General features: G+C 34.2%; 1 protein-coding gene across 4 annotated transcripts in view; it reads right to left on the bottom strand.

Moving 5' to 3' along the window:
- Positions 1 to 6111: 6111 nt before the first annotated feature.
- Positions 6112 to 14004, bottom strand: part of CaMKI (Calcium/calmodulin-dependent protein kinase I) — a 109132-nt gene continuing 101239 nt past the window's right edge. For all 4 annotated transcript variants that reach the window (XM_022062050.2, XM_022062048.2, XM_087355889.1 and 1 more), the window contains one exon: positions 6112 to 6755. In XM_022062050.2, the coding sequence (XP_021917742.1) occupies positions 6691 to 6755 (65 nt within the window). In that variant the 3' untranslated portion in view covers positions 6112 to 6690. The remainder of the gene's footprint in view (positions 6756 to 14004) is intronic.

Genomic DNA, 14004 nt, shown 5'->3' with positions numbered 1-14004 from the left:
TAGTACTGCTGTTATCACTAAGCTTTAATTGTTTTAAGAACAAAATATTGACAAAATAATTCATCATCTGATTACTGCCAACTAATATTCATAAATGAACTGACAACTGCAGAAAAGTGTAACTGATGTTATCAACAATATATACAAGATGAAGATGACACAGCATTTCAACCTCACATCATTATTAACTTTATCATATTGGTATAACAGATAGACCCACAAATTAACGGCATGTGAGCTAAACTTTAACTGTTTAACAGCATGCTACTGTAATGAATGTTCAGGCACAGCCAGCTCAATCATGTGTAAGCAGTGGCATGTGGCTGATAAAGGTGATTAAGTAAGATTGATTCAGTAAGATTTGAGGTTGTCATGGCGATGAGTCAAAAGATGGTTGTGTTCTGGGTTATAGTGCTGTATAGTCTGGTAGAACTGGACTACATGGTGCTACAACCTAGAAGATAGCCATCTTAATATTGATTCAAAACATTTAAGATAAGTTATGATCAATGGGACGCTAAGAAATTATTGGGAAGTTTAAAAGGAATTTCATTCAATGGTTATCAAACATGATCAATTCCTACATTTATACAGTGTGAGGTAAACAACAGTTCATAAAAACAAGTTCAGAACATGGCAGCTTATGGAAGCAGAAAGAAGGGTATACTATTGACCTTCAGGTTAAAACATTTTCCTTTTCCACATTAAGAGTTGTTTTCTCATAGCACATCAGTAAAAGTACAGTGTGTGATGGAAGAAGATAATATATGATAAATGCTACAATAAATGTGTTATAACATTCTTACAGCAAGTATGAAAGTATGAATGTTCAAACATCATGAATTTCATCAACCAGACTTCTTCCATAGGAGGATAAAGAGTCATGTTGCAAGAGGAAAACTATGGTGTGAAATTCTCGGGTAAAAGATTGAGAAGGGAAAATGTATAAGATAAATATTATGTTTACAAGGATACAAGGAAATATATTTCTCAATGACAACTATGGTACTTAGTAGGATTTGAGGTTTTCATGGCAGTAAGTCCAAAGATAGTTGTCTTCTGGGTTCTAGCACCATGTAGTCTGGTAGAGGTCTTAGCTGCCTCCATCATCATGGTGATGGACCCAGCTGGGGCCTCTGAAACGTTGGTGAACTTCTACCAGACTACATGGTGCTGGAACCTAGAAGGCAATTATCTTTGAATTATGATAATTCTTTACTAGAAATTCTGTGAAAGACTGTTGAGTTACTTAATGATGCAGCAGTGGTTATATAGCATGGAATGAGACAGTACTTTAATCATGCTATTCTTTGTTAACCATTCTAATATGCAGCTGAATGTTGTATTTCCTTTGTAAATATACTTTACAGTGTTCAAACACTTTCAGAGAAAAGAATGATAATTTTGAGGAAGACCTGTTAAGAGGACATGACAGACTACAGTTATGCCATGTGCAGACATCCCTCGCTCTTACTACTGGAACCACCTCGAATACCCTCATTTTCATTTCATGTGATATGTTGGACAGTCATTGTTTGTTTCATGGCTCTAATTAACAAGTATGATTCATCAGGTTTCAAGTCACTCTGAGTTTTACCTACCAAGGGCTACTATGTATCTTAGATTCTTATTCCTGTTCCCAGTACAGTGGATCATATTAACTATAGCTTGTTACTGAGAATATATTAAAACCAGAAAGTTTATTTCTTATTCCTTCTTCATTGCAACCAATGATGTGTTGGAACACTTGGGTGGACATACCTAGACTCTGTGTAACTAAACGGAAACATTTCCTTTGCTGCAGTTATAATTTGGAATAAAATATTTAAATGGCACATGCTTTTAGGGAACTGTGCTCAACAAATATGGTAATGATAAAGCTTCATTTTCAACTCAAGAGATGCTGTAAGACTCAACAGTAGGATTAACCCCCAAAACATTCAATATCATTACAAAATGCGAAGACTCGTGTTTCATACTAAGGTCTTTGTTGGTAGGCATTACTATACAAAAATACAGTCATATTATAAAAAAACAAAAACAATTATAAGATTAGAATATGAGTATATTTTCTTGTTAATTAATATCATGAAAATGAGTTATACTGTAGCTTCATTACAGCCTTACTATTGAGGATTTCAGATTACTTTTGATTGTGCACTCCTTTAAACATTGGGAAGGTAACCTATCCATTCATTCTGCAAATATCAAGGTAGGATGCTCATGCACTCAAACTAGGCCCATTCCATGAAAAAAATCAAATTAAAAGAATAAAATATAGGCATTGACTAAAAAACTGTAAAAAGATTAAACTACAAATGTATGAAATTATTGTACACAGCAGAAATGAAGTAACTGAAACAATTTGAATTTCTATATGTGTGACATGCTGATGTCTAATCATGACACACATCAGACCAATTGTCCCAGCAAGAAGCAAAACTCTGGCATCCACCAAAATGTTGAATCTCATATGTCAATGAATAAGTACATTTTTTCAGCAGCTTACAAGGTACTGATTTTCTCCTTTTGTTTTAAAAATATAACACATAAATACATTATTTCTCATTGAGGCAACTGGTATTATGTAGTTATCGAAATCTTTCAAATCATATCTCTTATAACACTATTATTTGTTATTGAAAGAATATGATTCACGAGCTGTTTCTTGACATTGTGAGAGCAGTGTCCCAATTGAGCTGAAATAACCTTTCTGAGGTTCTCACAGCATTGAATGTCTGCTGTAATCTTCTGGACTGTGATACCATGTAGTCTTGTAGACATTTACCAGTATTTGCAAGGAACACTGGTATTGACTTGATTACATGGTGTCACAAGTAAAAATTAATATTTATTATTTCAGACTCCTATATTTTTCATGGTGGATGCAAGTTTTCCTTACACGTTAAGAACTGACGTTTATTGAATTGATAAATCGCAAAACCTAAAGATTCCATAGTCATGTAGCAGACTTGCTAAGGAACCATAATGTGTTTTACATAACATCTTAATTATTTACATTTATATCCCAAAGGCATGAAAACATAACATATGAAAGCCCACTTGCATAAATTATGTATAAGAAACGGCTGCCACCATGAAGAAGTTCCAGACTACCGCAAGAGATGCAATCACCAAAAAAGTACTTGGGAGTTTTTGGAAACCTTATACAGGTCCTATGTAAGGCTTCCAAAAACTCCCAACCACCATACTTTGACCCTGATGATGGCAAGTGCAATGTTTTCTAAAATGTTGGTTAATACTCAACATTCAGTGTGGCTCACTCCCAAAAGCTGAAGTTATACAATAAACTGCAACCACAAAAAGCAAAGGACAAGAATAACATTTCAGATTACTTGAACAGGGACAGTCTATTTTAAGCTGTTTTCATGAAATGTCAGCTCTATTGCTAGAGTATGTGCCAAAGTGATAGGTATCATAAAAATTCTACAGAAAGGCCTCTGATTCAGAACATCCATGTCACTGTTACTCAAATGAAGGCAGTTTGTACAGTGTAATGCTTTCTGAATCTCAAGACAATCTTCACCAAATTGGGACTTACACAGGGATTTATCTATTTAAAGTTATGAATAATAATAATAATAATCCGTGGCGTAACAGCCCTATGAGAGCCAACACAAATAGACTGTCATCACAGACTACTGTATAGTATAATATGGACCTGATATTATTAGGGCTGTAGTGCTCAAATTTTGTAGTGAATCAATTAACATCCATCTCATCATCAACATTATCGTTGTATCGAAATATAAAAAAATACTGAAAATATCAAAACAGCAAATATTGACACTGAAATATTGAAAATATCAAAACATCATAGTACTACACATAAGACCATCAAAACTAACTGCAAGAAAGAAACAGACTGGAAGCTATACATGTTACAAATCTCGGTTTTTTGGTGCACAGTTTAAAAACAAATTGAAGAACAAAAATTAAATATAAATGTAATTAAGCAAATATATCTATATGTATATACACAAGGAACACAGAATGTATTTTATAGTACATATACAAACTTGTTTATATTAATAAAAGTTATATTAGTGAAGTTTAAAGTTAAAATTTCTGGTCTATGTTTCTTCTGGTTGTTGTAATAATTAATTCAAATGATACATCTGTAAGGAAAATATCACTATTTGAAAACTTACCAAAATAGCTGAGACTAAAAAGTAAAGATTGAAGAGATGCATGTATTTTTGGCTCTATCTTACAAATTACACATCACAAGTAGGACACATTGAAAGATTTTGGTCCACTCTTGAACAATTCTATATGCCATTTTATAGTAACTTGGATAAGTTTTTTCATATATTGGATTTCTACATTTTTGTGACAATATGACTCAACCAAACATGACTGACAAAACTATGATGGACTGTGGAAAACAATATCTCTCGTTGATAAGCTCAATGAAACCTATGCTAAAATTCACAGATCATGTAAATATTTAGCTGCAGATGAAGTCATTGTGCTGTTCAAAGGGAGAGTTATTTTCAATACAAGCAATATGTTCCTAAGAAATAAATGCTCTGAAACAAAGATTTGTAAATTGCATGACATGACTGGCTACACTTATGATATTAGAACATATTTTGGAAACGAGGGCAAAATTCATAAAATTATAGTTTCATAAATTTTTAATAGGAGATGGGAAGATTCTAGACTGAACGGTAGCATGAATTTGTTAAATTTGATCTCACATCTTGAATACAATTCTGGTCTGTTACTGCTATTCCCAAGAACTTGAACTCTGCTACACTTTCAAGATATTTATTACCATTTTTAACCTGTACTCTCACTTTTTTCTGTGCATGTTTCTACAAGAACCTTCTTAACAGCATCTAATAGAGTTACTTTCTCTTTATAGCACATATACAAATTTTCACATAATAAATTAAAATCATCAACATACACTACAAGCTGATATGTTCAAGCCTGTTCCAGTCCATTTAGTGACCCATCAGTTTCCTAATAGCAAATTCAATTTAAAACAAAAAGAAAGGGGAATACAATAGTGAGGATAAAGTTTATTTTCATATTTAATAAGTCAATTTAAATCAGTCGTTCTAAAATAACAAAGAGTACCTGGAATATTTTGTGACATGTGCAATATTTACAATCAAGACTTATCAAAACAACTTCTTACCAGAAACATGGGAATCAGATGTATGTGTGTAATCTATAATGTCACAAAATGAAGACCAGGTAAATACTGTTTCTAACATATTACTTATTACCAAGAATAGTGCACTTCAGAATTTTGAATGAACTTAATTAAGGTACTGGTACAGCATGAAAACTGGGGATTATGGTATGGATAGTAAGTGGTCTGTATCAAGGGTTATTTGCATCCATGTAAACCCATTGTTACATTTTCTGTAGCACTGAAATATATGATGAATGGACATTTCAAGAGTAATGTACTTTGTATTACCAACATTAATAGGAATATTGTTATGGAAATGGTGATATGGTATAAGAGCCTGGTAGCACACAATACAACAACAATGACAATATAACAAGTTACATTTTAATCTAAAATTCTAGGTTCCTTTCAATGGACTGCAGATGGCCAGTTTCAACTGCTAAGTTATGAATGGTACATACATTATGAGTCTAACTCAGCTCTGAATGTTTCTGATGAACCTGCATCAGAGTTAGTTTCTATATCTTGAACCTTATTAATCACCTGCTTTCATTCTTAAAATGCAACATTTTGGAAACTGACTTTGTCTTCAAGCAAGGGATATCAGCATTGTACTGACCCTTCAGTGTTTGAAGCCAGAGATGGAACGGGTTTCCAAAATGCTTGGTTTAAAAAATAAACCCTCATGATGGTAAAGATCCAAGAAATAAAATAACTAATTCAGATGTTTTGTTATTCCAATATTTCCACAAGTGAGGTGCTTTTAATAATTCAATATTTTACCAAAATTTGTCTAGAAAACAATTAATTTTGATGCACGAAACCAAGATTTCATTCAATTTTTATCTGACATTACAAAAAATAATTATATCCATAATGATATAGTATTGTGCACAGCCCTAAATATGATACGTTTCATGGCAGCAGAAATAAAGAGTGTATATTTTTTGCAATATATTACTATTCAGATGTGTTGTTACAAGTGTACAACATGCTGATAACATGTACATATCTATGTGTTCTCTTTCTATATGTATATATAATATTTTTTACATATATTTCCATCCAACAAATGGAGAGTAGACTCCACATATACTGAACAGAAAGAGCATGGAAGATGTCGCGAGAATGTTGCCACACAAACCCAGTGAACAAAGAGCAGCCAACCGAATGTGAAACCAACAATCAAGAGTGGGAACTCTTATATCTTGTCCCACTAGAATGTGCTTTACAAAGACAGGTTCACAAAGCACCAACATGCATCATTTTGTGAACAAATGGGGAAAATGTACAACATTTTAAGGCCTTGAAAAAGAGATGTAGTGTTTTAAACAAAGTGGCCAAAAGTACACGTAATAAGGGACCATATAATTGTTGCATCCGATGGGGCAGTCGCACAAGTGGGTAGGCGGTGGCAGGGCAGGCATTAGTCATTCTGAGCAGGTGGTGTCCCATTCAGGTCAGAACCAGGTGTCTGTGGACTTGGACCATTGTCAGCAGGTGTTGGACTGCGACCAGAGCTACTGGTGCTGCTTAGAGCCATCCGTTTCATCTTTTGGACCACAGTAGTTGCAAGGTATGCTTGCTGGAATCAGTGACATTTTAATCAATCAGGTGTAGCTGATCACAATTTCACAAACTCTCATTTTTCCATTTGTTATATTAAACTTACATGCAGTCTCACTCTAATACATTTGCTTGACATTAGGTATCATGCCATGGCATTATTAAAGAGGAGAAGGAGAAGGATAAGGCATTGTTTCCATGTTCAGTGAACAGTCACCTTTAGAGTCAAAGTAAATGTACATTGCACTTAATATAAAAAAATAAATTACCAGTGAACTCTCCTCAGTTAACTCATGCTATTAAACTCTGGGCATGACTAATAAAAGCATCTTCTAAAATTTAAGGGTTTCCTAGTGAATGTTTGAACCAAATCTATATCCATCCCTATGTAACTCATGGAATGTTCTTGTCTCTTTTGCTATAAGAATTTGTCAGAAAGTTGGTTATAACATTCTTCTAGGTAACTCTTCAAGCATGCATATTTACATACAAACCCACTTGCTACAGAACATTGGTATTACATTATGATGTCATATTGGACCATATGATACTTAAGAGGCCCATGGGCTACTCCAATACTTTTGAAATAAATGTAGATCAGTTTTTCTTCAGATTTGTTCCATTATGTGATATTAAAAACACTATTCTTTTTACAATCGCATGGCATTCATAAGATCGATTTCTTCTTTCATTATGAACGTCAAGAAGTGAAAAATGATAAACCATGACCAGGCAGCTAAGATTTTAATGAGTAGATCTTAATATAATGTGATAGTAATCCCATAAACACAGGAACAATAAGAGTGGGCATGTCCCTCAAAAATGTTCTTAGTCACATCACTTAGCACTTCACTTCTAATATAATTAGAGGAAGAAAAGTGAAACTCAAATGCTAACTAATAAATACAATTTGTATGTACAAATAATTCTGACATCAGGTATGTGTAGTTATGCCTGTAGTAGGCCAAAATATTTACTGAAGGTAAAGAAAACGTGTGATACCAAGCCATAAAGGCGTAAAAGGAGAGTGGAGACAAAATTATATACTCTCTTAACCTCAATACTACTTGCACATGGATGTATTAAACCTCACTCTGTGGCTATGTTCACCCCAGGATAAATACCCTTGTTACTCATTATACAATAGTGGGCATAGTGATGAAGAGAAAATTCTAATGTCCATACCAGGGATCGAAGTATTCATCCAACTCACAGCCAGTCTTGTTTTATTGACATACCCTTCATGACTCACACTCGCCACAATATTGCACATATGAAAGTTTCACAAACCTACAAACCTAAGCAGGTAACAGATCACTATGAGGCATACATGAATGGAAGTTATATAGAGGGTGAACTGCAGTCATACATAATATATAATCTTAATATTAGTTCTAGAAAGACAAAAATATACAAAAAAGATGTTTCAATGCATTTTTTATTACACTGGACAACAGAATAAACAAACTCTCCATTGCCAGCAGCCTATGGACAGCCAAACACATTTTTTTTGTTTCTCTGTGCCCATGAAAAATGTGAATTCTGTGGTCTTCTTTGCCCTGAACACTCCTGACATGTGACACATACCGTAGCCTACTTTAACAAAAATGTTTATGACAAAGCCTTTGTCTTTTCCTCCAGGCATGTGGAGTTATGAGATTACACTGGTGAAGTATTACAACTCATTCTCAATTGTATGAAAGCTGCTGTGACTGTTGATTGGTATAAGGCTTACATCTCCTTCATATGATAATTTGTGCATGCAATAATGTTGAGTTTTGTAAGAAAATCTATGTTTAGGTGGTACACAATAGCCAAAGAGTAGGTCAAGAAAGGAAACAGCAGTCGAGGCCAGAAGTGTGTGACATTTAAATCTACGCAAGCTGAGGCCAGGAGGAGTTATAGCTTGAGAACATTTTGACCAGATTAACAAAAACTTCCATAAAGATGATAAAAATGTGTTCCTTCTGTAGTGTACAAAAACTATGTAGTACATATCAAAAGCATGCTACATTCAACAATTTATTTCAGTGTACATTGTAACTATCAACAATCACACATTCCAGTATATATACATTAAACTGACATGTTGTTCTAATTATTTAAAAATATATTAGGTTTATGTAATAATTCTTAACTCATCACAGAATAATAGATCAACATCTCCCATCTATCATACTGCATTTGCCTATGTTATTCTTAGTGTGTGGTATTTTATTGTGTCAGGTACCTTTTATAGGTGGATCACAACAAAAAGTTGCAAAAAGCACCTATTACCATTGTCACTGTCTGTGCGCCTGCATATAAAACTCGGCTCCTGACTGATAGATATTCATAAAATTTATATTGGAACCTCTTAAGTTAAATATGTGTAGCTGTTTCAGTTTTTATCATAATCAGTAAACTGGAAGTTGTGGTTCAACTGAATTTGTTCATATTCTGGCCCAGATATTTCTGGTAGCATTTTGGATGGAGTATGTGAACTTCAGCCAGTCACAGTGGCCGCATGTTCTGAGGTGTGGGCCTTGTGTGCTTGGACACTTGGATCATGGGTTTGAATCCCACTCAAGCCATGGATGTTTGTCCGCGTTTTTCTGTTGTGCTGTCCTGTGTGCAGGTAGAGGCCTTGCAACGCACTGATCGCTTGTCCAAGGAGTCCTACCAAATGTCTGATTATTGAAATCTCTTAAAAAAGAGGCCCTATGCAACTAAGAGTGCACAGACATGTATGTCACATAGAAATCAATGTTAAAACAAGGACTCAAGAAACCGCGCTAAGACAAATGAGTGGTACAGATGATCAGAGTCCACAATAATTATTAATTATTAGTTTTATATAAGCAAAAAAAGATACTCTGAGCAGTGAACATCTGATTGTAATAAACAGACAATAATGCAAAGTACAGTATGTTTGGTGCCAGTGGAGACCAGTGTTCAATTCTTGGTGAATTAAAGTGAGATTCATGGTGGACAAAATGGCAATGGAGCAGGATTTTCTTCTAGCTCCTTGGTTTTCCCTGCTAATCATCATTCAACCAGTGCTCCATACTCAACTATCATCTCCCCACAAGGTGTGTGATAGCCTTGAACATACCCTTGGTCTTTAATTAGGCAGCCTGCACTTCTCAGTCACGTGAATTTTTTATAATTCAATCTTTGCTGGTGATGCGTATTTGTATAGTAAGTGATAAACCAGGCAACTTTAGGCTGACAGCAGATTTCTTTATGAGAATGTTGATCCTTAATATGCAACCTCATATTCCATTTCAGGAATAGCAAATGGTTATCTCTTTATTGGTTAGGGTTAATTTAAAAAGGTGGTGATGTATCATGGGATTACAAAGATGTTTGACCCGTGAGACATTCCAAAATCCTAATACATAAAAAATCTCAAAGGAAAGAATTTTGACCTGTCTACAAAAAGGAATAAGAGGGAGTTAAATACAGTTTGAAGCATTCTGTATTGAAATGAGACTGCATCCACACATTAAACACAACATGGTTATTTGCTACCATGCCATTCACACCAAGACCATGTTCTACAAACACATCAACAGCAGTGCCACAGACATCTGCCATGCTCAATGTATCTAATGTGCTACGTGCATTTCCAAATTACCTAAGCCTTCAATTCCTGTGAATCGAGCTGATCAATTTCAGGACAATGTCAAGATACACACATCTACTGTGAATCATTATAAAATATATTACTAGACTACATATTAACCATGTCAAAGTTCCCATAAATATCATTGTGACCCAAGAGACGGTTTCATGATGTGGTTACGAGATCCACCACTGGTAGAGACTTCCACTGAAATACCAGCTTATTCAGCTGTTTTGATGCTTAACTTGTCTGTACTTCATATGCTTCACACCCAAATGCTGCATGATGATTTATAGTACAAATTTAAACTGAGCTCATATCTCCACTAGTACATTCTGTCATACACACATGGTTCAGAGTAGCTCTTAAATGTCTAATATAGCAATAAATTTAATAATTTAACTAAAATTATTATTTCACTTATAAGACTTAGTTCTAGTAAAACTCAGTGTATAGCATTCCTTTGATATGATGGTTCTAAGTATGCATTATCTAATAATGCATAATGACAGACTACTGGCTAGCAAACGTGAGCAGCTGCCATTCCACTAAGATAAGCACTTGTAGCTTTGTGCAAAGCTAACTTAAGCATTCCCAAATATAATTAACATTAAAAGCTTTGCTTACAGCTATCCTGATATACTGAGATTTGAACTATGTACTTCTTAGCATTCAGAGATTATGTACAGCTTAAATGTTCTGTCATGCACTCATTTTACAAATGTTCAGTTAACTAGTTTGTGTGTTATGCATTTGAAAAGTGTATGTAAAGTGACCTCTAGTGATCGGAATTCTGAGTAAACCTTCTTAAGACAGTTGGAGGAAAACAAACGAAATGGTGCCGACAAAAATGAAGTAGGTCCAGTGAACATATTTAACTTTATAGTTCATACAAGAATACTTCTGATGCTCCTAGACTTGAATCTGTGAAGTACGTGGCAAGGCAACCAGTCAGCTCAAAAATTTATGGCCTAGCTGTAATTAAAGTCCCACTCAACCTACGAAAAATTCATTGTTAAGATAGACAGTCTTTTTTCAGATCCTAGATTTAATTTCAATGTTTCATTTCTAGCAACAAGAGGTGTGTGTGTATTATATTATAACATTGTAAATAACAATGTATGTCAGTTACACCCAGTAATGTTACTTAGGTTGGGTAAGTCAAATGGTTGTCAAACTAAATGCAATACAGTATTAACATCTGCACTGTAATGTTAACTTACTGAGGGCCATGTTTCATTACCACATCCTAGGTAAGTTGCTGCCATACACCCATGGTTATAATATTGCATCCAGTCATGTCAGGTTTTCATAATTTTTAAGAATATAAATATCAACATTCAGCTGAAATAAAGCCACACTCTCTGAAGATGACAGAGTGTAACAACTGCTTAAAGTACTTGATGAATTACTGAGGAATTAGTCACAGACAGTGGTTCCAGTCTACGCACAAATAACTGTGATTGTGAAAATGTAGTTTGTAGAATGAATTAAAGTAATACACAAGTTGTAGGACCAAATGCCATATGATAAATCACCTTCTAGTGACAGTGATGACATGACTGTGTAAATTGTAAACATTCCCTGGATGTTCTTTACAATCCAGTCCTTAATCATTCAGAAATGTGGAACAGTTTTCTATATATTTGTCACACACTGTTCCTCAAAATTTGCTAAGCACAGGATATGGAATGAGAGATCTCAATGTGCTAAATACTTTTATGCAATACTTTAAGATCATTCTGTATCCAAACATGGGTCAATGCCTGTGTGTTTGTTCAGTACTTAAATTCTGTCATTACCTAAATACTTCATAGCTAAATTTTCACATAGTGTTACTTTTATTAATCCACATTGAAAATGATGCTACAAGATACAAATTCACATTGCTATAGAAACCTATGTACAATTAATTCATAAATTTCCAGTCTGATTTGATCTTATTAGGATTTTAAATGACCTATCATAGCAGTTTTATAAAACACGAAATATTATGAACTTACAATTCTTTCAAAAATATTTTTTCCTGTACACAGAACAATTAAATCAGAAATTTACTCAAGCAGGGTGAGGCAAACTAGTTAAGGATTTATCTACATTTTTAATTAATTTACTCATGAGAGTTAGATAATGTTTCCTCAAGTTAGGCTCAAAATTAGTTTTAAAAAAACCTGCAGTGTAGTCTCAAAAAAGAAAAAAAATGTACACAATTTTAGAAAGTTTGTGCAGAGGTGATGTCTTTTGTTGTGTACAATCTATTTATGTTATCAGTCATGAACCAAGAAAGCTATGTTATTTTACAGGGAACAGTTCTGCAGGCTATTTGTAGTCTGTGTTCCTCTCTTAAGGAATAATGCAGGTTATCAGATCACCATACTGAGTGTATGTGTGTCCCTTCATATTTTGTACCAAGTGATTACATATTCAAAAAAAATAGTATTAACATTATGACTTTGGAGGGACCCCTAACTTTAAACTTCTTAATACCTAAAATAAGTAATCCCAATATTTCAGATGCACAAATGTGTGAGTTGGCAGTGATACCAGTGCCATTTAATATAGGTTCCTGAAATGATGAATGGCAATTTGTGTTAAGGTATTTCAGATAGCAATCTTCTGGGTGTTATGCCGAGAAGTTTTCTTATTGTACACCAACATCTCAGATAAGCATGTTGCTTCTGTCTTTAGAGATGAAGTGGGGCAACATGTTGTTATGAAACAATGATATGCAACCAAAAGGTGTGAAATTTCCTGACAAGCTGAGCAACTCACATTCCCAAGAACTTTACTCAATGAAGTTAGACCCAAGAATGTGATTTCTTTCTGAGTTTATTCAGAATATTCACAATATTTCCAACTTTAGTAAACTGTGGGCAGTAAGGAAACTGGTTATAGAGAAGCAGTAGACAGACATGGAACAACTACAAGCATGTTCCTTTTAATAAAATATAAACTGTACAGAAAAATGGCTGTCTTCTTGGATTTTGTACCATGTTGTCTGGTATATACCGACACACGTTTCAGATGAGTTTACTAACTCCATCATTCATAAGGGTGATGAATCACCCTGATGATGTAAGCAATAAGATCCTCAAAACTTCAGTGAGTATCTAGCAAACTACATGGCGTAACTTCCCAGAAGACAGCCATCATCATATTCGTCATCATGAGAACTTATAATCTCATCATGAATAAGAGAACACACACCCCTCATCCTGCATTTGTTTATAATTTTTCTAAGTAAAGATTCACTTTTATGAAAGACGCATGATGAATCCCACATATATGTGATTGAGTATACACAGCTTGTGTATCTCATGCAGCACACATACTCGCAACTACGACTAAATTCTAACCACTAACCTATGATGATTTAAATCTGCAGCACTTTTAATAAAGCTGACATATCATTAGATGTCAACATGAATCACTTCAAAACACAAATGGAAACATGATAATTAAAACATAATCATAGTTATTTTATAGTTATAAAACTTATGACTGAACTTCGTATGAAATATTAGATAATATTGAAATGTAACTGAAATTTAACAAAACCGAAATGTCCAATGACCTGCATGGGTTTTAAAATTAATATTACTTACTTGGTAACACAGAACACTGAAGTTTTCACAACTGAACTGTTAAACATTTTAAGAAC

This window comes from Zootermopsis nevadensis, unplaced genomic scaffold, assembly GCF_977971745.1.
Source record: "Zootermopsis nevadensis isolate Lab colony 2312 unplaced genomic scaffold, Znev_1.0 Znev_ptg000025l, whole genome shotgun sequence".
Lineage (NCBI taxonomy): Eukaryota > Metazoa > Arthropoda > Insecta > Blattodea > Termopsidae > Zootermopsis > Zootermopsis nevadensis.
Note: the sequence above shows the minus strand (reverse complement) of the source record. Positions and strands in the feature narration are given on the sequence as shown.